The sequence below is a fragment of the Hermetia illucens genome, chromosome 3, assembly GCF_905115235.1.
Source record: "Hermetia illucens chromosome 3, iHerIll2.2.curated.20191125, whole genome shotgun sequence".
Lineage (NCBI taxonomy): Eukaryota > Metazoa > Arthropoda > Insecta > Diptera > Stratiomyidae > Hermetia > Hermetia illucens.
Window position 1 is genome coordinate 19695654 of NC_051851.1, and position 24923 is coordinate 19720576.

General features: G+C 47.2%; 2 protein-coding genes across 2 annotated transcripts in view; both read left to right on the top strand.

The window, feature by feature from the left end:
• The first annotated feature begins 8103 nt into the window (after nt 1–8103).
• On the top strand, nt 8104–8908 carry LOC119651614. The gene is made up of 2 exons (XM_038055268.1): nt 8104–8407; nt 8465–8908. Exons 1-2 carry the CDS (start codon nt 8197–8199, stop codon nt 8824–8826), a joined length of 573 nt encoding a protein of 190 aa, XP_037911196.1. The 5' UTR covers nt 8104–8196; the 3' UTR covers nt 8827–8908.
• Nucleotides 8909–17281: 8373 nt separating this feature from the next.
• The window catches only part of LOC119651087 (unc-112-related protein), a 170322-nt gene continuing 162680 nt past the window's right edge, over nt 17282–24923 (top strand). The window contains exon 1 of the mRNA XM_038054437.1: nt 17282–17822. Within this exon, the coding sequence (XP_037910365.1) occupies nt 17696–17822 (127 nt within the window). The 5' untranslated portion in view covers nt 17282–17695. The remainder of the gene's footprint in view (nt 17823–24923) is intronic.

Here is a 24923-nt window from a genome sequence, read left to right on the forward strand (position 1 = left end):
CCAGCCCAGTCCCAACCTAAACCTTTTCGTTCAACGCCTCATACATCCCGATCAACATGATGATGTTTCTCCCATCCACTTTGTCAACCCAAGTTCAGTGGAAGCTGTAATCGCAGCCTCCAAGAACAAAAAATCAGTGGGTCTCGACAAAATCCCTTCCATAGTTCTGAACAAGTGCGATCCCAACATTTCCACCACACTGTCCCCTATCATTAACCACTGCCTCCTCAATGCTCACTTCCCCACCGATTGGAAAAGCGCTCGCATAGTTCCCATTTCAAAAAAGAACCCTACAGGCTTATCTCCATCCTATCTTCCTCCACCAAAATTTTCGAGCGGGTCATCGAATCCTTCGTAGACGAGTACTGTACTTCCAACAACACTCTCCCCGAGTTCCAATTCGCCAACCGAACTAAACACTCGGTTGAGCACGCTCTGCTTGTCCTCAAGACTGATATCCTCCTAGGTATCAATCGGAGGACACCCACCATAGCCTGTCTCCTCGACCTAAGGAAAGCTTTCGACTCCGTATGGCAATACGGACTCACGTACAAGCTTTCCGAAATCCTCAATTTCCATCCGTACCTCTGTAAGCTAATTCTTAGCTTTCTAGATGGGCGGAAATCCTTAGTGAGCATCCAGAAGCACCTTTCCTCGTCCTATACTTGCCCCGCCGGCATTCCTCAGGGTTCAGTCCTGTCTGCAACCCTTTTCTCTCTGTTCACCGCAGACATCCCCAAACCACCTGCACACCCTTGTCCCATCCGGATCCTCCAATACGCGGATGACCTAATCCTATATACTGCCACTAAAGACATCTCCCGTGGTGAAGCGCATCTGAATGCTTATTTAGACGAACTTTACCACTATTTCATCCGTTGGAAACTCTCCTTAAATCCCGACAAGTGCGAAACCATTGTCTTCCATGAAAACATGAGAATGACACCGAAAATGTGGTGTGACATTAGATCCTTGTCACTTACAATCAACGATGCGCCCATCCCTACCGCCTCTCCCACGTCTCTCATATAACGAAGGCTCTAGGCCGTGCAACTGGTGCCTTCAGGTCCTTGTATCCTATCCTTAAATACAATATCCCGACTTCAAAAAAGGTTAAGCTATTTTGTTATAAGCAGCTTATCCGCCCACTCCTTATTTTCGGCTTTATTTTCTGGTCTGATTGCTCCCCATCCCAAATGGAACGACTCCGCCTCAAGGAGCGCAGGATTTTTCGCCACTGCGCTAACATCTTCAAAAACGAAGACCGCTCCAAGTACTTTTCCAACCAGATCCTCTACGAATCCTGCCAAACCCCACGTATCGATGCCTTCCTTGCCCGTCATGCCCTCAACTTCCTTGTTAAGTGTCAATCCCATCCCAATCCTCTTGTCTCCAAAGCCATGGAGATGGAGATCGTTGAGGATAACCTTCTTCGGACTCATCTGTTTCCCCAGATCCTCTTAGCCCTCCAGTCCCAGGACCGTCTTTTCGATCCCCTAGGTAGAGTAGTCTTCTACACAGGCAATTTCTCCGACTCCCAATTTTTTAAACCTAATCATCATTAGCACCTCTCCCAGCTGTAAAATGATACACCCCGAGAAGATGTCGTCTGAAGAGGAAGGCAGCTCTTCAGAGCTGCAGGTATTGAACGCGACCCTCCTCGAAAAATTCGAGGAGCCTAAATAGGGGAAGGCCGCCATGGTCCAGCAACTGGACTGTCAACAAAGTATTATTAAGCAGCTAGAGGAACGCTTGGCATCCCTCGAAGGGAGGATGCCAATCGCAACGCCGGAGCAGTCGCAACGGCAACATCAGCTACGTGAACAACGTGAACGTGAACATCGGCAATATCAATAACATCATCGTGAACAACGACAACATCAAGAACAACAACAACGTGAGCAACAACAACAACAACAACAAAAGAAGCAACAACAAGGCCAACATCACTAAGATGGAGAAGAGATGTGCTTCGAAATCGCTATCCAAGAAGAGGAAGGCGACAAATTCAAGTTCGATTAGTGTTAGTAGAGTTAGTGCGCTTCCAACAAACCCTCAGGCACCCCCCCCCCCCAGCTACCCGCCCAAAAAAGGGCAAAAATTCCGCCCATCACTGGGTATAAAATCAATGTTCCTCAATTCTTGAGAATCCTAAAGCACAAAGGGTTGAAAGTAACCCTAAAGAATACAAGGGCCAATAGGACCCTTATTTTCGCTCAAAGCCTTGAAGATCATGCGGCGATCTTCAATCTTATCAAAGAAAAGGGGCTACATTCCACAACCAGTACTCCACCAATTTAAAGACTCAGTTCCTAGTAATCCGCGGTGTCCACAGAAAGACAGACCCGGCGGACATAATGCGAGAACTCAAAGTATCTGCACCTAAAGGTGAAAAGCGTGTCGAATCTAGTCACGCGAACCGACAAGCTTCTGCATAGCCAGAGCCCAGCGTTTCCATTAAAGTCGCAATCAGGGCTGTTCATGGCTACTTTCGAGCCAGAGTAAGAGCTCAATGCAGCATTTAAGGTGAAATATATTCTCCACCAAAAAATTTCGCTTGAGAAAGTCAAGCCCATTCAAGATGGGCAGTGCTACAACTACCAAAACTTCGGGCACATCGCCCTCAATTGCTCCATCATGCACAGGTGCGTGAGGTGCACTGAAACTCATGTGCGAGGGGAATGCCCAAGTCCCACGGCAGGCACAACAAGTTGCTGCAATTGCGGCCAGACCGGACATCCCGCCAACTACCGCGGATGCCCGGCATAGAAGGACATGGTTGCCAGAAAGGAAGCTGGCAGGGTACAAAAATGCTGAGGCCAGAGAGCCAAACAGGCGATGACTCAGATGTCATAAACCTTGGCCCAACCGGGCGTTTCGTACGCTCAAGCAGCTAGGAATACTCTTCCTAGAGTATTCCATAAAAATGGCAATAGAGTTAACACCGAACATACAGTGTTAATTTCTCCGATTAGCTGCCTTAGCACATAAATCCGTCAAATGGTGGAACAATTCCGTAACAAGGAACTCACCCGCAAGCCTGCAAATGTGAAACGGCCCGTTATATCACCTGAGAACATTGAAGCAGTGAGAGCATCAATGTTGCGATCGCCACGGCGTTCTGCGCGCAAACACGCATCTGCCCTTGGACTATCCGATCGTTCTGTGAGAAGAATTCTTCGTGATGATCCTCATTTTCATCCCTATAAGATGGCGATAGTGCAGGAACTTTCAGAACGTGACTTCGATTCTAGGATGAACGCGTGTGAGCTTCTTCTTGATGTCGTTCCCGAGGGTGCTATTGTTTTTTTTTAGCGATGAAGCCCATTTTCGTTTGTGTGGGTCGGTTAACAAACAAAACATGCACTACTGGGCTGACACCAACCCTCGAGAATTGCATCAAAGCCTTTGCATTCACCCAAAGTCACAGTGTGGTGTGCAATTTCCTCAGCTGGAATTATTGGTCCCTGGTTTTTTGAGGAAAATGAGGTTACAGTGACAGTGAATTTGGACCGGTATGTAAACATGCTACAGAATTTTTTTTTCCCACGGCTAGAAAATTTGGATTTTGGGGACACTTGGTTCCAATAAGACGGTAAAACAGCACACACTTCAAGAGCATCGATGGCTGTTTTGAGGGAACACTTTCCAGAGCGCCTTATCTCAATTAGAGGCGATTTGGAATGGCCGGCACGCTCTCCCGACCTGTCCCCTTGTGATTTTTTTCTATGGGCTTTTTTGAAATCCCGTGTTTATGTGAACCGTCCAAGAACCCTACAAGATTTGAAGACCAACATCCAAGAAGAAATTGCCAACATAACACCTGCTATGCTAACAAGAGTCATGACAAACGCCAGAAATCGGTTTACGCAATGTATGAAGAATGGGGGACGTCACCTAACAGATTTGATCTTCAAAACAATGTAAATAAAAACTTTAGACATGTACCTACATTTTAAAAAATAAATAAATATTTTCCGATGCATACAATAGTTTTTATTGAGTTTTGAAAAAAGGAAGTTATGCTGCCGCACCCTGTACTACGGCGTGCTCACCCATATAGCAAAAAGTTGTTGCACGTATTCACTTATACATAAGCAAAAACTTGCCGATCTCACCAATACATTGGCAAGTCCGGGCGGTATGTCAAACACAGCTGATCGGATTTTCGGTACATCTCGCTCATGCTCAAGGGCAAAACAATTTGAAATCGTGTGTACTCGTACTGATTTCTACCCTTAAGGGGCAAGGGGGAGAGAGGTAACTGTCTAGTATCTAACTGTGGACACGACAGTCAAAGACTTTCTTCATGAGCATTCACTCAAATTAACTACTTTCTCCACCTCTAAGCCATCCTGCAAACCAAATGACCCAAAAACCTTTTTGAGCTTATCAAAGCCCACAGCCATCACAAAAAGCCTTAACGTCAAAAAATCAACCGAATCAGATGACATAGCAAATATTGGCATCAAAAACCTCCCCAGGACATCAATGAACTTTCTTCTTGCAGTCTTCAACAACTGCACCAATAATGGTTACTTTCCCACTACTTGGAAAGTAGCGAAGGTAATCGCCATTAAGAAAAAATGCGGCTCTCACGAACCACAAAACTACAGACCCATCTCTCTCCTTCCCAACTTGGCAATCTTTTCAAAACAATTTTTGTAAGCTGAAATAGGCTCTGTTGGCTGCCAACAATTGTGCGGGGAATTCATCATCGTAGCTGTTATCGGTTGTAATTTTCGAACCTAGATAGAACAATTTTAAACGGTATCAAAATTGTAGTCTCCAATCTTTACTGTTTTCATTTGACCAGTGTGATTCGATGTTGTTCGTTCTTCGGTTTTTGACACTGACGTTATCACCATGTACTTCGTCTTGCCTTCGTTGATGTGCAGCTCAAGATCTCGCACCGCCTGCTCGATTTGGATGAAAGTAGACTGTACATCTCGGGTTGTTCTTCCCATAATGTCAATATTGTCAGCGTTGGCCAATAATTAGGTGGACCTGAAGAGGATTGTGCTTCTCGCATTTACGTCTGCATCTCGCATGCTAGGGCATCCCCTTTTCTTAGACCGTTGTTGATGTTGAATAGCCTCGAGAGTGATCCTGCTGCTTTTATCTGGCCTCGCACATCGGTCAGGGTCAGCTCAGTCAGTTTTATCACCCTCGTCGGGATACCGAGTTCTCTCATGGCCGTGTACAGTTTTATCCTGACTATGCTTGGCGGCTTCAAAGTCGATGACAAGATGCTGCAAATGATGGTCATATTCCAACAGTTTTTCCATCGCTTGCCAGAGAGACAAAATCTGGTCTGTTGCTAATTTACCTGGAGTGAACCCCTCTTGGTATGGGCCAATGATATTCTGGGCGTACGGGGCTATCCGGCCTAGCAAGATAGAGGAGAATATCTCATAGATGGTACTCAGCAACGTGATACCTCTATAATTGCTGCACTGCGTGATATCCCCCTTTCTGTGTATGAGACAGATAATGCCGCGTTGCCACCCGTCAGGCATTGATTCGCTGTCCCACACCTTGAGCATCAGTTGATGAACCACTTGGTGTAATTGGTCGCCTCCATATTTAATCAATACGGCTGTAACTGACTAATGATTTTTAAGCCGATGAATTGCACGGACTCTTTCTTCTATACTTGGTGGTGGCAGTTGTCTTCAATCGGCGGGACCTCCAACTCGCCGATGTTCTGGTTGTTTAGCAGTTCATCAAAATACTCAACTCATCACTCCAACATGCCCATTTTGTCGGAAATCAGATTTCCCTCTTTATCTAGGCAGAATGAGCATTGAGGTGTATATGACTTCACCCTGCTGACATGTTCGTAAAACTTCCGCGCCTGATGCGGTTGCTCCCTGTACTTTTCGAGTTCACAGACCTGCTGTTTCTCCCAAGCTTCTTTTTTCCGTCTGTAAAGTCGCTTGCCCGCTCGCCGAAGTTCGTGATAAGTCTCAGCGCGTGCCCGTGTTCTTTGAGAATGCAACGTTACTCGGTATGCAGCATTCTTCCGTTCTGTTGCTAGCTTACATTCATCGTCAAACCAGTCGTTCCGACTCCTTTTGCGGTTGGGGCCAAGTATGTTTGTGGCCGTATCCATGATAACGTTCTTCAAGTGATTGTGAAGACCATTTGTTGATGCTTCGTCTCCAGGATCTCTATTGACTGCGGTTATTGCGGCATCCATTTGCCTCTTATAGGTGTTGCGGAGGGCTGTGTTGTGGATGGCTTCAGTGTTAACTCTCACCTGTTATTCGAGCTCGGAACGTCATGCCAACGAGGTAGTGATCCGAATCTATATTGGCCCCCCTATATGTTCTGACATTCATGAAGACTGAGAGGTGGCGGCGTTCAATCAACAATTTGGTTGAAAGTGGTCCCGTTTGGAGAGCCCTACGTATGTTTATGGACTGCTTTCCGCGCAAACCAGGTACTTCCAACAACTGTTTCGTGTGACACTGATTTTGTATTTTGATGTATGCTATGAAGCCAACGTATCGCCTGAATACGGGCTCCGTCCCGTTGCCTGGTTCGTCGTTGTGTTGTCAGTCCAGTCCAAGGCTTCTTTTGTGGCTTCGTGACAAGTTGTTTTCTGTGTAGGGTTGTCAGCCCTACCCAACCCCCAACCTGGAGGACCAGCTAGTACAATTTGTCTCGTTTTAAGACGAGGTGAGTCTCCCGCCTTCATCCTTCACCGTGTGCAGCTTTTCGTTAAGAAAAAGTCCCAGCGATCACCACGTAGAAGTGGAGATAGGGTTTGGTAGTAGAGCTATTGGTGTTGATTCAGCAGGCGTTTCTCAGGTTTTATGCTCCATCGTGGATACCAATCGACGTTTCGCCCTGGGACCTATACTATCCTTTGACCACCGCATTCAAAAGTCACAGCCGAAAACGAAAAACAGCGTAATCTGTCATCAGAACGAACCTTGCCGACGTATGGCGAACTTTACCAAGCTGAAATCTTGATTGTACATTGAAACTGCGTGCGGATCGGAGCTCCCCTCGTGCGCAATACGCACGCATCTTCTTCGTATCCCGCTTTACCGCGAATTGTTTTTCCTGCGTAGTATATTTCATAAATCGTAGATAGTACATATCACTGACATCAAATAAATTATGTGATAAACAGAAACGTGTTGCTTAAGGGTGAAACCAAATTTTAAGGCTTATTTTTACGTAATTTTTGGAATTTTTCTAGTAGAAAGAATTAATTGAGATTCAATGAATTTCAATGCAAGTAAAAACAATAATAATAATTACACCAAGGCTTTTGACAGCGTCCCGAATCGTAGTTAATCGATATTCTACGTCGGTATCGCATTGATCCGAAACTAATAAGTTTTTGGTGACAGTCATGGAAGGATGACATAGCGATAGCACCTTGTCAGTGAGCTCATTTTAGGGTACCAACACCTTACAGCCCATCCGGATACGCAGAGACATTTTCCAGGGCAATCTATTGAGTCTTCTTTGGTTTTATATGGCACACCCCCTTCATGGCTACTGAATGATGCTAGAGCACGCATACTTGATGTACTAGATGACATTAAGCTGTATGTTGGTACTGATGACCATCTTAGAAGCCTGTTGCGAATAGTAGGCGTGTTTAACGGTTATATTCAGATGGAATTTCGATTAGACAAGTGTTGAATTAAAGTGATCCGCAAAGGTCATCGAGAGCCACATGCCGGACATAGCATTAGTGATCTCCACATCGAAGCTATGACCGAAGCAAACTTCTACAAATACCTGTAGTATACGTGTGAAGCTGGTGCTGAAATCACATCTCTCGGGGAAGAATAAAATAAATGCACTGAAGACATTTGCTATTCCTTCACTGAGTTATGCACTCAGAATATTGGCGTGGACGAAGAACGATCTGGAAAATGTCTAGCGGCGGAAACGGACTTCTAAGTCCGAATTTTGCATGTATATTTTGAATGTATTCGTCTTCCCCCCTTAAGTAGTTGTTGACAAATATTTTAGCTTACATCTGGGTTAGGTTATAATCAGGGATTGGGGCTTATCTCTCTTATCTCCCATATAAAACGCAATCTCACCTTCAGCCAATTCCATTTGTCATTCAATTTTTGTTTTGCTCAGTTGTTTTGTAAACAACATAGCGAAAAATATGGATTTTATCATATAAACGGACAGTCGTTCAAAAGCTTGGTTGTCTTAATGGCAGTGCCTGTGTTGTTAGCCACAAGTATCGATGATCACTATTGTCGAACTTCTCATTTCTTTGAGAAGATAGCCGACAAAAAGGTGCCAGTTTATGGACAGAAGCACATACCACCCTCCTGGATTACCTTCAAACAAAACTTCAAGCCGATAAGAAAGGAGGAGACTGTCTACGTGAATCTTACTTCCAGGTTTACAATTAGAAAATGTTGTGACGGTTACAAGGAAATTACACCTATGTTTGGGTTGCCCAAATGTGTTTCAGTTTGTGAAAATGGAAAATGGAATCCTACTGTGAAGCTATGTGACTGCAATAGAAATTATGGTGGGAAATTCTGTGACAAAGATTGCAGACGTGGTGAATGCGTGGAGCAGCCTCTCGATTATCGCGAGGACGAAGCAGACAAGAAAGCGATTCGTGAACATTTACAGCCCAACAAACTGAAACTTGAAGAGGCACCTAACAAAGACACCAGTTTACCTAAAAGGGATGATTTCGCCCTAACCTTTGATCATCAGCTCCCATATCAAAATCGGACTCTAATTGGAATATTATTCGCAGTGACTTCAATAGTCCTTTACTTGTTGGGGGTAGCAATGATATTTGAGAGTGCAAAACGAAAATAGAAATGGGAAATATTTCTCTATTTCTCCGCTTTTATCCTTCCCCTTCTTCAACGAAACAAAATAAAGTAAGCTAAGCCAGTAATTAGATTCAGGTTTTGTTCTTTTCTTATGTAAAAAACTATCGGAGCCCAATTTTCTCATTTGAGCTCTCATAGGTAAAAATCGAAATATACCAACTCTATCTGCGTTCCTTATGGAACCCCCGAGTCTCGCTCTGTTTTTGAACTACTGCCCACCACCGTTTACGGATAATGCTAGCAGTTTGCCGTCAATAAGCTTGAATCTTAGATGATTTTAACTGGTAATATCTTCGATAATAGGCTAGCAGATATGAAGTCTTTTGTAGATTATTTCTAGTCCAGTCATTAAAGCTTTCAACCTACGAATTCATCCAGTCAAGACCGATTGACATGCAATTTGAGGTCGATGTAGAGAGTGGCATAAGAAACAAAAGTTATGTAACGCCCAGTATACACAGACTAGACAAGGTAATACCAATACGAAACGTCAAATTGATGATGACGTCGCTTGGACCGATACAATGAGTGGTGAAAATTAATAAACACCTTGTATCTCTGGAACTAAAGGAAAGTTATGAATTAAGATTTGTAGCTAATATCTCTATCTATGAACAAAGTCCATATCTATGAAAATCGGCAGAAAAATCTAAGAGATATTTGATTTTAAAATTCGAGTTTGGTAAGATGATCACAGATTTGTTAATACTGCGACCAAAAATAAAGTCATGATTGATTGTTAGTAAATCGAATGTTGCATTCAATTACGAACAAGGAACACCTAACTTTCAGAAATTCAAAGAAAAGTTCGCAGAATTCATTGATAATAAAATCAATCAATCACGTTTATGTTATATATTAGATATATATGTCATAGATATCGTCCTTACCCTAAACAAACAAACTGCTTATTTCCGTATACTGTACATATTCATATATCATCATCATCAACGGCGCAATAACCGGTATCCGGTCTAGACCTCCCTTAATAAAGAACTCCAGACATCCCGGTTTTGCGCCGAGGTCCACTAATTCGATATCCCTAAAAGCTGTCTGGCGTCCTGGCCTACGCCATCGCTCCATCTTAGGCAGGGTCTGTCTCGTCTTCTTTTTCTACCATAGATATTGCCCTTATAGACTTTCCGGGTGGGATCATCCTCATCCATACGGATTAAGTGAATATCCCACCGTAACCTATTGAGCCGGATTTTATCCACAACCGGACGGTTATGGTATCGCTAATAGATTTCGTCATTGTGTAGGCTACGGAATCGTCCATCCTCATGTAGGGGGCCAACAATTCTTCGGAGGATTCTTCTCTCGAACGCGGCCAAGAGTTCGCAATTTTTCTTGCTAAGAACCCAAGTCTCCGCCTGCTCGATCTGGATGAAGGCAGTTTGTACGTCTCGGCTGGTTCTCCCCATGATGTCGACGTCGTCAGCATAGGCCAGTAGTTGGGTGCACTTAATGAGAATCGTACCTCTTGCATTTACCTCAGCATCACGGATCACTTTCTTCAGGGCCAGGTTGAAGAGGACGCATAATAGGGCATCCCCTTGTCGTGGACCGTTGTTGATGTCGAATGGTCTTGAGAGTGATCCTGCTGCTTTCATCTGCCTCGCACATTGGCCAGGGTCAGCCTAGTCAGTCTTATCAATTTTGTCGCGATACCGAATTATTTCATGGCCGCGTACAGATTTACCCTGGCTATGCTATCATAGGCGGTTTTAGAGTCGATGAATAGATGATGCAATTGGTGTCCATATTTCAACAGTTTTTCCATCGCTTGCCGCAGAGAGAAAATCTGATCTGTTGCTGATTTGTCTGGAGTGAAGCCTCTTTGGTATGAAACAGATAATGTGGGAAATGCAATTTATGCTAATGTTTCCCAACGAAACAAAATAAAGTAAAATTAGTCAGTAATTAGATTAAGGTTTTGTTGTTTTTTGCTTGTAAGAAACTATTGGAGCACAATTTTCCTATTTGCGCTTTCCTAGGTAGAAATAAAAATATCCGCTCTTTGCTAAGACTCGAAGCTTGAATCTTGGAGGAATTTTGCAGGCAATATCTTGGATAATAGGTTAACCGGACAACGGTAACAAGGGTGTAAACACAAAACCTTATTAAAATCGGTTTACTGTCTGTCTGTATGTCCGTCACACGCATTTTTCTCGGAGACGGAACGCTCACACATACAGTGAGTTACATCCTTTTACGTTGAATTTAAGGGGGGGTGTCATCAAATATAGTCATGTGGGGTATCAAATTAAAGGTTCCGATTAGAACTTTTCAAAGCCGGTCTTAGTATTGGCATTTGTTGGAAAGGTGGGGAGTGCGGGGGGCTGAAAGTGATCATTTCTTTAAGGGGATCATTCTCAGAAACTACCCAACCTCTGAAAAAGATCAGGACGCTGCCACTATATGGTGCCTGGGAAATACCTTCCATACCGATATCTGTTCAAATAAAATTAATAATAGTATATTATTATAATTTTTTGTAATTGACTGGAAATCCCCCTTAAATTCATCCTAGCACCGCGAAATCTTGCAGTGATGATCGCACTATTACTAACAAAGTTATAATATGTCAAAGTTGTTGCTTCTATGAAAATTGAAGACTATGAATATCAATATCACCCGAAAGTGGATACTCTCACAATGGCGGTTGGCTGGTCTGTCGGAGCTTTCGACGAGGAGACATTCCTGGCCGCATTGGAGGGAACCCATGATCCGGATGGAACAGCGGTGGAAAGGGTCACACAGCTGTCTCAGCGTGTAACCGAAGCATGCGACGCTACGATGCCACGACGACGTTTGCACCACGGCAAGAGGCCAAACTACTGGTGGAACACGGAGATCGCTGCCTTGAGATCCTCTTGTCTCCGAGCGAGGAGACTTTCCCACAGGACAAGGGGAAGGCCGGAGCACCAGGAGCGTGAGGAGGAATACAGGGATCTGCGAAGCAACCTTAAGAAGGCCATTCGGAGAAGCAAGCGGGAATGCTACCAGAAGCTCTGCATGGAGGCTAATACGAATCCGTGGGGTACCGCCTACCAAGTTGTAATGAAGAAGATCCGCGGGCGAAAATCACCTCAGGTGACATGCCCACGGCTCTTGTTGCAAATAATTACAACTCTTTTCCCGCAGCAGGAGCAGGACGAAAGAGAGCCCCAACTGGCAGCTCAGCAGGAAGTCTTCTCGATCCCTGATGTTACCGAAGAGGAACTTTGGGAAATCTGCAGACGTATTGGGGACAGCAAGGCTCCGGGATTGGACGGAATTCCGAACAGGGCTCTGAAGGTGGCGGTCAAGGCCATACCAAGGTGGTTCGCAAGCACATTCGAATCGTGCATGGCGGAAGGAGTGTTTCCCGCCCAGTGGAAGAGGCAGAAGCCCCGAAAACCACCCGGCGTGCCCTCTTCATATCGCCCTTAGACACCATGGGGAAGATGTTGGAGAGGGTGATATACAACCGGCTGCTCCCGTTCATCGAGCTTGCGGGTGGTCTTTCAGAGCGGCAATATGGGTTTCGGCGAGCCCGTTCTACGGTCGATGCAGTAGCAAAGGTCGTGGAATTGGCTCGAAATGCAATGGCCATGGGCAAATGCTGTGCTCTGGTGACGCTGGACGTCAAAAATGCTTTTAACTCAGCCAACTGGGGCTGGATTAAGGGCGCTTTCGCCAAACTGGGTGTTCCTAGCTACTTGGCTCGGCTCATCGAGAGTTACCTTTCGGACAGACTTCTCTGGTACGAGACGGACGACGGGCCGAAGGAGTACATTGTGACAGCAGGTGTGCCTCAAGGTTCTGTATTAGGACCGCTGCTGTGGAACATAATGTACGACGGAGTGCTTGGCCTTCGCGTGCCGGAGAAGACAACGCTGATTGGTTTTGCGGACGACTTGGCGGTAGTTGCAATTGCAAAGCATCCCGAGGACGTGGAGCTTTATGCAAATGAAGCCATTCATACCATTAAGTCATGGTTACGAATGGTCAAGCTGGACCTGGCGGACGAAAAGACGGAGGCGGTCCTCATTACCAACAGTAGGAAGAACAACACGGTTACCATTCAGGTTGGTAATCGTGAGGTCGTCTCAAAATCGGTTGTCAAATACCTGGGGGTGATGATCGATGCCAAGCTGAGTTTCAAGGGACACTTGGATTATGCGCGAGAGAAGGCAGCAAATGCCAGCTCATCCCTTGCAAGGATGATGCCTAACGTGGGAGGGCCGAAGTATAGTCGCAGGCTACTCATCGCGGGGGTGGTGAGGTCGATCCTGCTATACGCGGCCCCTGTCTGGGCGGGAGCGTTGAACCACACTGTCAACCGGAGGAAAATATGTTCGGCATACCGGCCAATTGCGCTAAGGGTGTGTAGCGCATTTAGGACGGCGTCGACGGAGGCAGTGTGTGTTATCGCAGGAATGATCCCTATAGATCTTCTAGCGAGCGAGGCACACTGGCTCTACGAAAAACAGAAGGCAAATCCAGCCGAGGTGAATGCGGATTTCCGAAAAGCCATCAGGAGAGAGTTGTGTGGTAAGTGGCAACAACGGTGGGATAACTCCGACAAGGGCAGGTGGACCCATACATTGATCCCGTGTATCGAGAAATGGGTCAACCGAAAGCACGGAGAATTGAATTACCACCTGACACAGTTCCTTACGGGACACGGTGGCTATAGGAAGTACTTGCATCGCTTCGAGTTGGACGAGTCTCCCAACTGTTCTGAATGCGGTGCTACACTCGAGGACCCGGAGCACGTTATGTTCCATTGTCCCAGATTTCTGGAGCAGAAAAGGAGGTTGAACAGCATCTTAGGGGCGGACATCGAGCCCTCCAACCTGGTGGAAGAGATGTTGAAGTCGGAGGAAAACTGGATGGCGGTAAATGAGGCAGTAGCCGTGGTGCAGACAAAACTCCTGGAGTTGGATCGAGCTCGGAAGGCGGCGCGACGGAGACGTGACATGGACGAGCTGGTATAGCGAACCAGAGCCTCCCCCGCGAAGTAATACTTCACGGTGGTCCCGCGGGGAGCGGCAGAAGAGTGGGGGTGGTTTTAGTGGGTGTGAATCCCACACACTGCTGCAACCTGGGGCAGCAGCGTCTTTCTAAGATTTCCACCTCCATCCATCAAAAAAAAAAAAAAGGCAACTTACGGGGATAGTATAATGGGCCTAATAATGGCCTGAGTGCTCGGAGCTGCGACTCCCCTCAATTAACTAAACTAAACTAGCAATTCCGCGTGAACCACTTGCTTCCAAAGCCAGGCAAATAAGATGCTGACGTCATAATTAACGGGAATAATTGACATTCGAGTGAAATATTAAAATTCCATTCATGAAGAATCTATTTCTCCCCAGCCGTTTTTCATATCTGGTGTCGGATAAAATCCACGCATTTGCTAATAATATTAAACTCAGAGTGTGAAGCGTATGAGGTTGACTATTAGCAATCATCAAATGATTTATTGCAGTGGCGGAGGATTCTGCGCTCTTTGCAGCGGAGTCGTTCGATTGGGTGGGGGGAAGCGTCGGACCAGAAGATGAAGCCGAAAACGAAGAGGGGACGGATAAGCTGTTTGTAGCAAAACAGCTTGACTTTCTGAGGTGTTGGGCTAGTGTATTTTAGGATTGGGTAGAGGGATTTGAAGGCCCCTGTTACACGGTTCTGTGCCTTCATGATATGTGGGACGTGGGATAGGCGGGAATTGATTGTCACCCCAAGGTAGGTGACTTCTTTGACGGTTGGGATCTTCAGGGATAGGGTTGAAATGTCGTTCCTCATTTTCGGCGTCATCTTAGCGGTACCACGGAATACGATGGTTTCGCATTTTTGTAGATTTAGGGACAGTTTCCAGCGGGTGAAATACCGGTAGAGCTCGTCCAAATAGAAATTCAGGCGGGCTTCACCGGCAGGGATGTTTCTGGTGGAGATGTAGAGGATGAGATGATCCGCGTATTGAAGGATTCGGATTGGATTTGGGTGTGGAGTTGGTTTAGGAAGGTCTGCGGTAAACAGGGAAAAGAGGGTGCGGAGAGGACTGACCCCTGAGGGATGCCAGCCGGGCTAGAATATGAGGAGGAGAGGTGTTCACGGAGTTGGATTTGGGATTTTCGCCCATCAAGAAAGCTAAGAATTAGCTTGCAGAGGTGCGGATGGAACTGGAGGACTTCAGAAAGCTTGTATGCGAGTCCGTATTGCCATACGGAGTCGCAAGCCCTCTTTATGTCGAGGAGACAAGCTATGGTCGGAGCGTTCCGGTTGAGGCCGAGGAGGACGTCCGATTTGAGTACGAGTAGTGCATGCTCGACTGAGTGTTTGGGGCGATTGGCGAATTGGAATTGTGGGATTGAATGATTAGAGTCACAGTGCTCGTCGGTAATGACTTTGATGATCCGCTCGAAAATCTAGGCGGAGGATGAGAGGATTGAGATAGGCCTGTAGCTATCGGGATTTAGTGGGTTTTGGTTTTTTTTGGGAATAGGAACAATTCGAGCACTCTTCCAATCTGTTGGGAAGTGGGCGTTGATAAGGCAGTGGTTGATGATGGAGGGCATAATGGGGGCAATGCTTGGGGCGCATTTCTTAAGGACAATGGAGGGGATTTTGGCAAGCCCAACCGATTTCTTGTTTTTAGAGGCGGCGATGGCCGCCCTGACGGAGTCTGGGCTGACAAAGTGGATGGGGAGGATATTCTCTCGCTGACTTGGGTCGGCGAGGGCATGGGTGAAGGGATTTTGTACGGGTTGGGGAATGAGGTAGAAAGGGTGGGTTAGAAGTTGGGAGATCTGTCCGTTTACCTCGTTATCGAAACTTGGTTCACGGAAGTGGAGGGTGCAGTGGTGAGCTTGCAGGAAGTGGTCTGCGAGGACTTTTACTTTTTCTGTGGGTGGGATGTTTTGGAGAAGGATCGCGTTTTGTTGGACTGATTTGCCCAAACGCGGGCAGGTTTTTCTGAGTTCCCTGTATGTACCAGGGTTCAGTTCGGTGTTGGCGAGACGGTTGTGGAGATATTGGGAATATAGGGTGAGGATTCGTTCGCAAATGGACTTGTCCAGTTCGCGGATTTCGGTGAGGAGGTGGGAGGATTACGGAGAGTATCTATTCCTAAATAGTCTCCGCCTGAGGGTCTTTTTGAATTGGATGTCGAATAGGATATCGTCGGGAAGGGTGATTAGGTTGCGGTAATTTAAGGGACGGGAAGGGATCAGTTCGTCGCATACTTGCCGAACTGCTTCGGTGTATTGACGAACTGCCAGGTCGATGGCTTCATTAGGGACTGTACGGTTGGATGAGAGTAGGAGAGGTTGAAGTTTGGTTTTGAGGGCCAGGTTGATATGTTTCCAGTTTGTATGCTGAACGTCGGGAACTTAGGGTGGGGTGGACCGAATGACTCTGTCCGGAAGTTTTAGTCTTAGGATTACGGCGTCGTGATCGCTGATGCCGGGGACCGTTTCGAGGAAGGGGGAGGTGTTAGGGTTGGGAATGACAGTCAGGTTACTGCTGATCAGGAAGTGGTCTAGGTAGGAATAGTAGTGTGGTCTGTTGAAGGTCAGAAGTGCTGAACTAAAATGGGCTAGGTTGATGTTGGGATTTGAGGTTGTGAGGAACAGGTGGAGCTGATCCCCGTTGTGGTTCGACCGTGCATCGAACCAGGACCGGTGTTTGGCATTGAGGTCTCCACCTATGATCAGGGAAAATTGTTTACCGGGAGAGCAGTGTAGGGACGCGCAGAAGGACTTGATGCGGAGAAAGTCGTGGGTGTCGAGGGATTGGTTGGGGCAGTATACAGAGGCAACGAAGACCGAGGTTGATTGGGATTCGAAGGAGATCAGTGAGATTTCAATGGATTTGAAGGTGTTGAGAGGTGGATATGCTCCTCACATAGGGAAACACAAAACCTTTTATACCTGAAGCGTCAAGCTTCCGGTTTCCCGACTTGTTCTAGTCTTATTTCAAGCCATTGTATCAGAATCCATCATCAAATCGCGGAACCACGAAAACCGCAATCCCCACAACCGATTTTAATGTTTTGCCTTACACAAAACCAGTTTGTAAGTACGCGAAATTTGAGATTTCCACCAAAAATATTCATAAAAAGTTTGAATTGGTTCAAATATTCGCTTATCATAGATAATAGCCCTCAAGGGGAATCCCCCGATCTCAACCATTTCATATTTATAATTATTGGGTAAATTCTATGGTTTGTGAGCAGAGTATTATGGGAAGAGAAGCGAGATTGCATACAAGTGATATCGCTCTCTTGAATGTTCCAAAGCTCTTAAAAGTGAGAGCGAATCGAATTCTCTGAAATTGTGCTGAATTTGCGAATGCTAGAAAGAGATTAACTGCACAATCCATTTGAAAGAGAAGGATAGAAGTCAAATTGGGAGAACGCGAGAAAACGTCAAAAAGTCATCGCCGTCAGTCTGCTGAGTAAAGTCATCGTGAGTTGACGTGGGGTCACGCGCCCATCACCGGTGAAAACGAGTTACAAATTCGGCTGTTTATATCCTTCCGAAGAGTCCACAAGTGATTTTCCGATCGAAGTTTCGCGGTGCCAAGTGAAGAATCCAAGTTGGCCACGCTCGCAGTGTTTTCAGTGCGTTACAATGTGCAGTGACAGCGACGCGAGGCGATAAACGGACACCGAAACCAATCGACGAGTTCTAGGGAAATTGCGTGCACGCGAAGAAAGAAGTGGCGAATTCTGTGTGTGTGAATCATCAAGTGCCCAGTGCCCGTCCCGAGATTTTCACGGAGAGTCCTAGCCCGTCTGGCCCATCCTCAGTTCGTGTCGTTCGCGTGTTGTTGTTTTGCAGAGTCCAAGAAGCGGAAGCGGCCGAGCCATGATTCACGTCGGAGACAATACCTGGAACCTGCGGGTCTACATCACCGACCTGCAGGTGGAGAAGACCCTTCGCGTGAAGGGCGACATGCACATCGGCGGCGTCATGCTGAAGCTCGTCGACCCAGGTGAGTGGCCAGTCCGGCACCCCCTCGAAGTCGCGGCCGCGAGTCCTTGGGATTCCTCCGAAGGTCGGACCGCGCAACTTAAGTAGGTAAGACGCGCTGCGGACGTTTTCCACCCCGGCGGCCGCCTGCTCGGTCGGAAGCGGACACTCTCGGGCCCGTGGCGGCAGGACAAGCAACAGTTGATCACGCATGTGTGCCTGCACACGAAAGAAAGGCGGACGTGCCCGCAAACGGCGGCGCGGCTCGGCCAACTTGGACTTGTCAACTTGCCAAGATCTCGTTCCGCGGAGACAGCGAACGGGAAAAAATCGCGACAGACGCGAATGTCAAACGCAAAAGGCAAACGGGAAGAAAGCAAGCGCAGCAAGTCCACGGCGCGAAGCAGCTCAAGCGATGCGCGGAGCCACGACTCGAAGGCGAGATCTTCAGTGCGGCTGAGGCAGAGGCGCGAAACTTCGCTTGCGATCGAGCCGTTTTGGTTGCTTGTCAGGGGAAAGTGTTAGGATCGACATTTTGGGATGCGCAGCTTTTTTTTATTTTTAACTTAATTCTAGTTCACACACCCTACTTTTATCGTATCTCAATATCGCCCATTGATCGCGATCTTGCGAATCAAGCCACCCATAAGACGGCATTAGGAACTCACTAGCCCGCCCCGAATCAAATGGTGGCGATTTCGTGAGAGAAAAGAAGAAATGACCTCACTTGCACGATGGACCCAAGTTAAAAACACGATCGACGATCGATCGCAACCCTCCGGGTCACCAAGACTGGTAAGCGGTTCATCAATCGAGATCCTGGACTTTGGTATGACGATGTCCAAGTGCAGGTCCGTGGAAACGAAACGAATCCGCCATAAGTTTCTCGACAATAAAACGCTGGCCAATTGGCAAACTTACAAAAATGCCAACCGGGAAGCAAAGAAAGGAATCGCTGTTACCCGAGCGGTCCATTTCGAGAATCTTTACAATAAACTGGACACTCGGGATGGTGAGACAGATCCGTATATACTTGTCAAAAGCCGACACCGCGTTACTTTTACCGATCAACGAGTCCCAACAGAAAGCTTACGAGAATATTTCGAGCAAATTTCAACGGGAGAGCCCCGTCTTCCTCACCGAGGATGGACAAATTTTCAACTCTGACGGCAAGACCAAAACCGAGGAGTCGAGGAGAACCTCCATGTGGTAGCACCGGAAAACGCTGTACTCACTATGGTTTGCTGGCCGTGATGCAGTAGGCGAATGCTCCCAACGCTAAATAAGGGCCATCAAATCGGAGTCTGCTTGGGGATTCATCTGAAGTGGCTTTGGGTCACGAAACCTTACCAGAGGTGTACTGGTGTCATGGGCGCCGGGAACGCCCCTAAATTCGCATGTCCCTGGCGAATTTCTGGTTCATGTTCGTTTAGCTCGGTTGTCGCGGTTGGTCCCCTAGTGCCAAGTGCCCCCAATGCCCTCTTTCAGGCAAGCGTTGAATGCGCCGAGCAGTAGGTCTGGCCGGTGTTGGAATACCAGTTTGCATATCTCTGCTGAAATACCATCGGGTTCTGGCGCCTTTTTGCTTTTCATAGATAGGACTGCCTGCTCGAACTCTTTTATAGAGAAAAGTGGAAGTCCTCGGCGCTCTCCGCGCCGGCGTCATCGTCTCGTATGGACAGGGAATAGTGCCCTTACAATGCGGTCCATCTGTTCGGCCTTAAGTGAACAGGGTTTCCGCAGAGCCCCGACTTTTCGAGTTACCAGTTTATAACCGAGTCCCCATTCACCCCGTCGACCAGATCCTGACACCAGCGAGCTTTGCTCCTGTTTATTGCACTGCGAAGTCTTTTTTTGGCTGATTTGTACTCCATCATTATGGTACATGCCTCCCCCGGTCGCTTAGACGTTGTGCTAAGCGGCGGAGTCTGTGACCCTCCTTCCGCAGCTCTGCAATTTCCATCGTCTACCAATATATAGAAGGTTTGCCACGTCTCGATGCCCTCCTGTGCATTGAGGCTCCGCAGGCCGTCGTTATCAGGTTCATAACTGAATTTACGACCGTATCAGCTGCGGCGCCACCACCCCCAGAAGTACCCTCCAGCGCGGCCCCACCTGTTCCAAGAGTTTCGACAATCCTCCCGGTTTTCACATTTCGCAACGAGAGTTTATGTCCACCATTTCGAAGACAATATATTGATGGTCGCTTGCCGAGGTCTTCCAGAACTCGCCAACCGTTTACCAACTACAACAGTGACTTCGACGCGAAGGTTACGTTCGGAATGCTTCCCTCGCAGCTTGGGCTTGGGAAATGTTGGGGTGATCCGTTGTTTAGAAATACCAGTCCTGTTCTCGCCGCCATTTCGAGAATTCGTTTCCCTCTGGAGTCTAAGCGGGGCATGCCCCATTGAAGTCACCCCCGACCAAGATCCGCCTATCCGTGCCTAAGATAGTTTCGTTCAAAGCATCAAGCCTGCGTCGAAAATCCGACATCGTCTCATTCGACGTAAGATAGACACTGGAAAACGTCATCCCTGAACACTGAATCCAGACAAAGCCGTCCCCTCAATTTTGGGTAATTTTTTAGCCTCGGGAGTTCACAGAGGCGACATCAATCCGAACATTGGTTACCTCCGGACAATCGCGGTTTGATGGCCTCTTCTACCTCGTTCTTTTCTGTGAGGCAGTCAAGATCTCGAATTTCCAGAGAACACGTGGATTTCAAGTTGGAATCCAAAGTTTTCTCTCCTAGAAACCCTTTGATTGCTTCACAGAACGTAACTTTATTGGTTGTCCTCGGGGCTAGTTCGACTAGGACTCAACCCCCCGTCGTTTTACGAATGCAAGACACGTCTGCTCCGTTGTCTTTGGGTTTGATCTTGTAACGAATTTCATTGAGGACTTCCGCAAAAGTCTTGCCTTCCGTCGGGTTAATAAGCAGAGCTGCCGATCTATTCCTCCTTCATCTCTCCACCTTTTCTTTTGGTGCTCCGTCCTTCGTGTCCGCCTTAATTTTAAGCAGAGATTTTTCTGATGATGCGGCGTGTTGTTGTCTCTTGTCTCTCCTCGCCTTCTTCTTTTGAACCCTGAAGAATATCTGGGTGAAGTCTCCTTCAGATGCCCCTTCCTCCTTTCGTTTTCACTTTGCATTTGGAAATCGTAGGGTTCTCATCGGGGGGCGAGGTTGTTCCTGCTTCCTGCAAATTTTCTCATACTCACCATATCCATGAAATATGAATATAATATAATAATATATTATTATATTATATTCATAATATGAAATTCTGTCCAGGAGCTCCATCAGCCCGTGCATGTGCTTCACAACTGCCGTGCATTTCTTAATAAGCCTTTTCTCTTCAGCTTGCGCCAGACGGCCCTCTTGTTCGGCTTATATTCGGAACCATTGGTTAGTTTCGGCAGTTTCCACTGTGTCTCTTTCCGCAATTATAGCACTGCGTGGTACTGTCTGGGTTCCCGTTTCCGTTGCAGGTGCCGCGAGTCTTTCTTTCCCTCTGCCCATCCCGAGATGTCTCGTTGCGTATTTCAGCCCTTACTTACGCTGGGTTCGGTTTGTTTTTGTTCGCCATTTAAGTTTTTTTACCAACGCATCGTGTGCAAGGGAGCGAACAAAGCCCCTACCTCAGTTCCCTGAAGTCTGACCTACGATTAGCTGATCCCGGAATTAATATCGGTTCAATGCACACTGCCCGACCAGGGTCCCGAAGGGGCTGGCTCCTCTCTCTCTCTCTCTGCATGCCACAACTACCACCTTGGCAGAGCTAGGCTCACATCATCCCATCGATGAAGCTGTCGACGGCTCCGGAGACTCCCAGTGTGTCCCGGCATGTATCGGTCATGAGCAGTTCGCTTTTCATCAAGAAACTTTCCCGAGGCTACTACTACAGAATTGATTTACGCGATCGATCGTGGTTGCCCCAATCGTGAAAAAATTGCAAGTGAGGCATCTTCTATGGCATCGTTATGTCATTCTCGCTAGCGAGAATCCACTTGCCAAGGTTGGTCTAAACATCAAAGTCGATGGGAAACGACCAAAAAACCAGCCAATACAAAGATGGTCTCGCGAATTCATCCAGATCAGGCCTTGGCCGAGCAAAATGGGGCAAACGGTCGAAAAGAGCCGACCACGCTTCTGAACAGGACAAAGGCTGAAGAAGAAAATGATTATCATGAGTGAAGAAACCAGTGAAATGGAAAGTGAATTTGGAGGAGAATCAGCCAGACCAGTGGTGAGAGATGAGGATTCCTGCATCTGATTCTGTGGTTTCTTTTGAATCCGTTTCACAGGATCAGGATACTGTCTTGTCGAAGTATCAGGAAACTATCTTGCACAGTACCTAGTATACCTGAGCACACAAAGTTCCCGATGCAATGTTCACCACGGTGCATTGACGTTTTTCACGGACAACCACCTCTCTTAAGTTTTCGCCCTTACGGCGGCAGATAGCTTTACGGTCCTTGGCAAGGAGGGCAACGGGGATCAGTCCTACGATCACCATCATGGCCAGTTCTGAAACAGTACGGTAAGCAGATGCCACTCGCAAAGCTCCCCGTCTGTGCACTTGAGCAGGGCGTTTACGATGCACCTCCAAAGGCGTCAGCCCATACCTCCGCGCCATAGAGCAGAACCGACTGCCTTGCTCCCGTAAGATTTTAACTATATAGTCTGCTCGTCGATCGATATGAGACGCAAGGTCAGGATTCTTTTTCGGTTTTTTCCAGCGCAAGGCTGAAAGCATGAGTGGCCATTCATCCATCTTACGGAATTGAATACATTTCTAACATCAAGCATTATAAGGAGCACTATCCGTCGAGATCGGCGGCTCTGTACCTCGGCCCGTTGAACCACACCCACGACCTCCATAACAGTATCCACAGTGGATCTCCCTGTTCTGAATCTGAATTGCCTTGGGGATAAGCCCAAGGCAGCGCGGATCGCTTCATCGAGTCTATTGCTGATGAGTTTTTCGACCACTTTCCCGACCGTGTCAAGCATACACAGCAGTCGGTATGCAGTTGGCAGCTCCGTGTCTCCTTTTCCCTTGCTGATCAGCGCGAGTCGGGCCACCAGCGGCAAAGAAAATGCTCTCCTTCAAACAAGCATTGAATGTCCCTAGCAGTGAGTCTGGTCGTTGACGGAACACCAGTTTGTAAACTTCCGCTGGGATACCATCAATGCGGCGAGTTTTTGGCCTCGGGCATTTACAGAGGTGATACCCATCCGGGCATTGGTTACCTCTGAACATTCACACTTCATGATCTCCTCCACTTCGACCTTTTCTGTAAGGCAGCCAAGATCTCTAGAGAGCACATAGGCCCTAGACTAGAAACAAGATCCTTCTCCTCCAATAACCCTTTAATCGCTTCGCAGAACATACTCTTGCTAGTCGTTTTGGAGCCTAGTTCGATGAGAGCTCTGCCACCCTTCGTTTTTCGTATGGAAGACACTTCTGCTCCGTTGTTTTCGGGTCTCATGTTTTGCCTTCCGTTGACTTAATGAGCACAGCTGACGGTCTACTCCTTCTACGTTTCCTCGTCTTTTCTGCTACTGGCTTTTGGTTTACAGCCTCCTTGTCTTTGGCCAGTTGTTTCCTTTTATTTTTCTTCGCCTTTTTTTGTTCCCTGGAAACTACTTGGTAAAGTCTCTTTTAGGCATGATATCATCTTTCCTCTTTTTCCCCAGTTCGCTTTGCAAGGGGGCTATCCGTTTGGTGCTAGTAGGGTTTTCAGCCGGAACTGTGCTGTTTCTACAATTGTCTTCCACTGCTCTCCACGGTCGCATGATGATGTTGATGCCCTTGCTGATATTTCTCTGGAGGAACGTTCCCGACCGCATAGGCGGTCGCATGCGCATGCCGCGCATTACCTGATGAGCCTTTCCTCTTCGACTCTAGCTAGGACGGCCGACTGCACTTCTCTTCAGTTTGTGTCAGAATCCACTTGTTCAGGACTAGCGATTCTGACTGGGCTTTTTTTCGAAACAGGGGCACTACAGGGTATTGTAGTTTATGCCCCCGAATCGTCAGTCGCGTCACTTGGCAAGGCTTCCTCTTTATTTGGGTATTCCGGAATCACATCGGGTATCTCAGCCCTCGCTGCCTCTTTCGCTGATCGTTGCAGTGAACGACGCATTTTGTACTGCATCCAAGCCCACTCAGCTCTTCCTCCTTCTCTGCTATTTCGTCGATTTTTTTTATTTATTTGGTTAGATTTATTCTCCATGGAAAATTCATCAGCGCATCGTGTACAAGGAAACCGGCCGCAATAGTCAGGAACGGGTGTGCCCTCGGGGACATAGCCGCTACCCCAGTTCCCTGAGGCCTGACCTACGCTTAGCTGATCACGGAACTCACGGACGGGTCAGCGCTCGCTCGGGGCAACGCAGTCTACTAACTCTGGCTCCGGGAACTCCCAGTGTGTCCCGACGTGCAGTTAAGCTCGCTGAGGCTTAACTAGAATTTTGTTTGAGAATCGAGGGATTCCTAAGTCCGCCATCCACTTAATGGCGGACCGTACCAATTTGAAAGCAACATTTGTGTCCACGGAATCCTCATTCTTGGACAAGCACCCAAGTTGCAAAAAGTATATAACTTGCGGTTTCATCGAGGGCAACTCGTCAAACGCTGCCTCATCCACCTCACTGATGATAACTTTGCAATCAAGTTTCTTTCTCTTAATTCATGTGGCACCCAAACATCAAGCTTCTTTGAGTAGCTTGCTTTTTTGAGATGATTGCATGTCATGCGCTTGACTTTTAGTGCCCTCGCTATCTGTTGACAGCTTGCATGCCGGTTTATGGTCGACCATTTGTATCATTTCACCGACTCTTCCAGTGACTGGTCGACCAAAGCGAGAGCCATCTTTGACATTCAAATTTCCGGAGCGGAATTGAATAAACCACTCCTGGGCCCGGCATTCCCTCATAACGCCTGTTTCTTCAGATAACATATCTCATTAATTTTTAAATCAATATAACTTTTTGCACAAGCGGCGAATTGCAGAACTGTCTGGATTAAAAATATAGCCTGGAATGTCATCTGTCAAACGCACGTCAGTTTGACGCAATTGGTATTGCCAAATGTATGGACACCAACAGTACTTGAGA

Excerpts from the sequence above, each read along its gene's own strand:
- LOC119651614 (XM_038055268.1), top strand. The coding sequence starts at position 8,197 with ATGGCAGTGCCTGTGTTGTTAGCCACAAGTATCGATGATCACTATTGT. Across the intron at positions 8,408-8,464 it reads CAGGTTTACAATTAGAAAAT|TTTGTGAAAATGGAAAATGG; the intron begins GTTGTGACGGTT and ends AATGTGTTTCAG.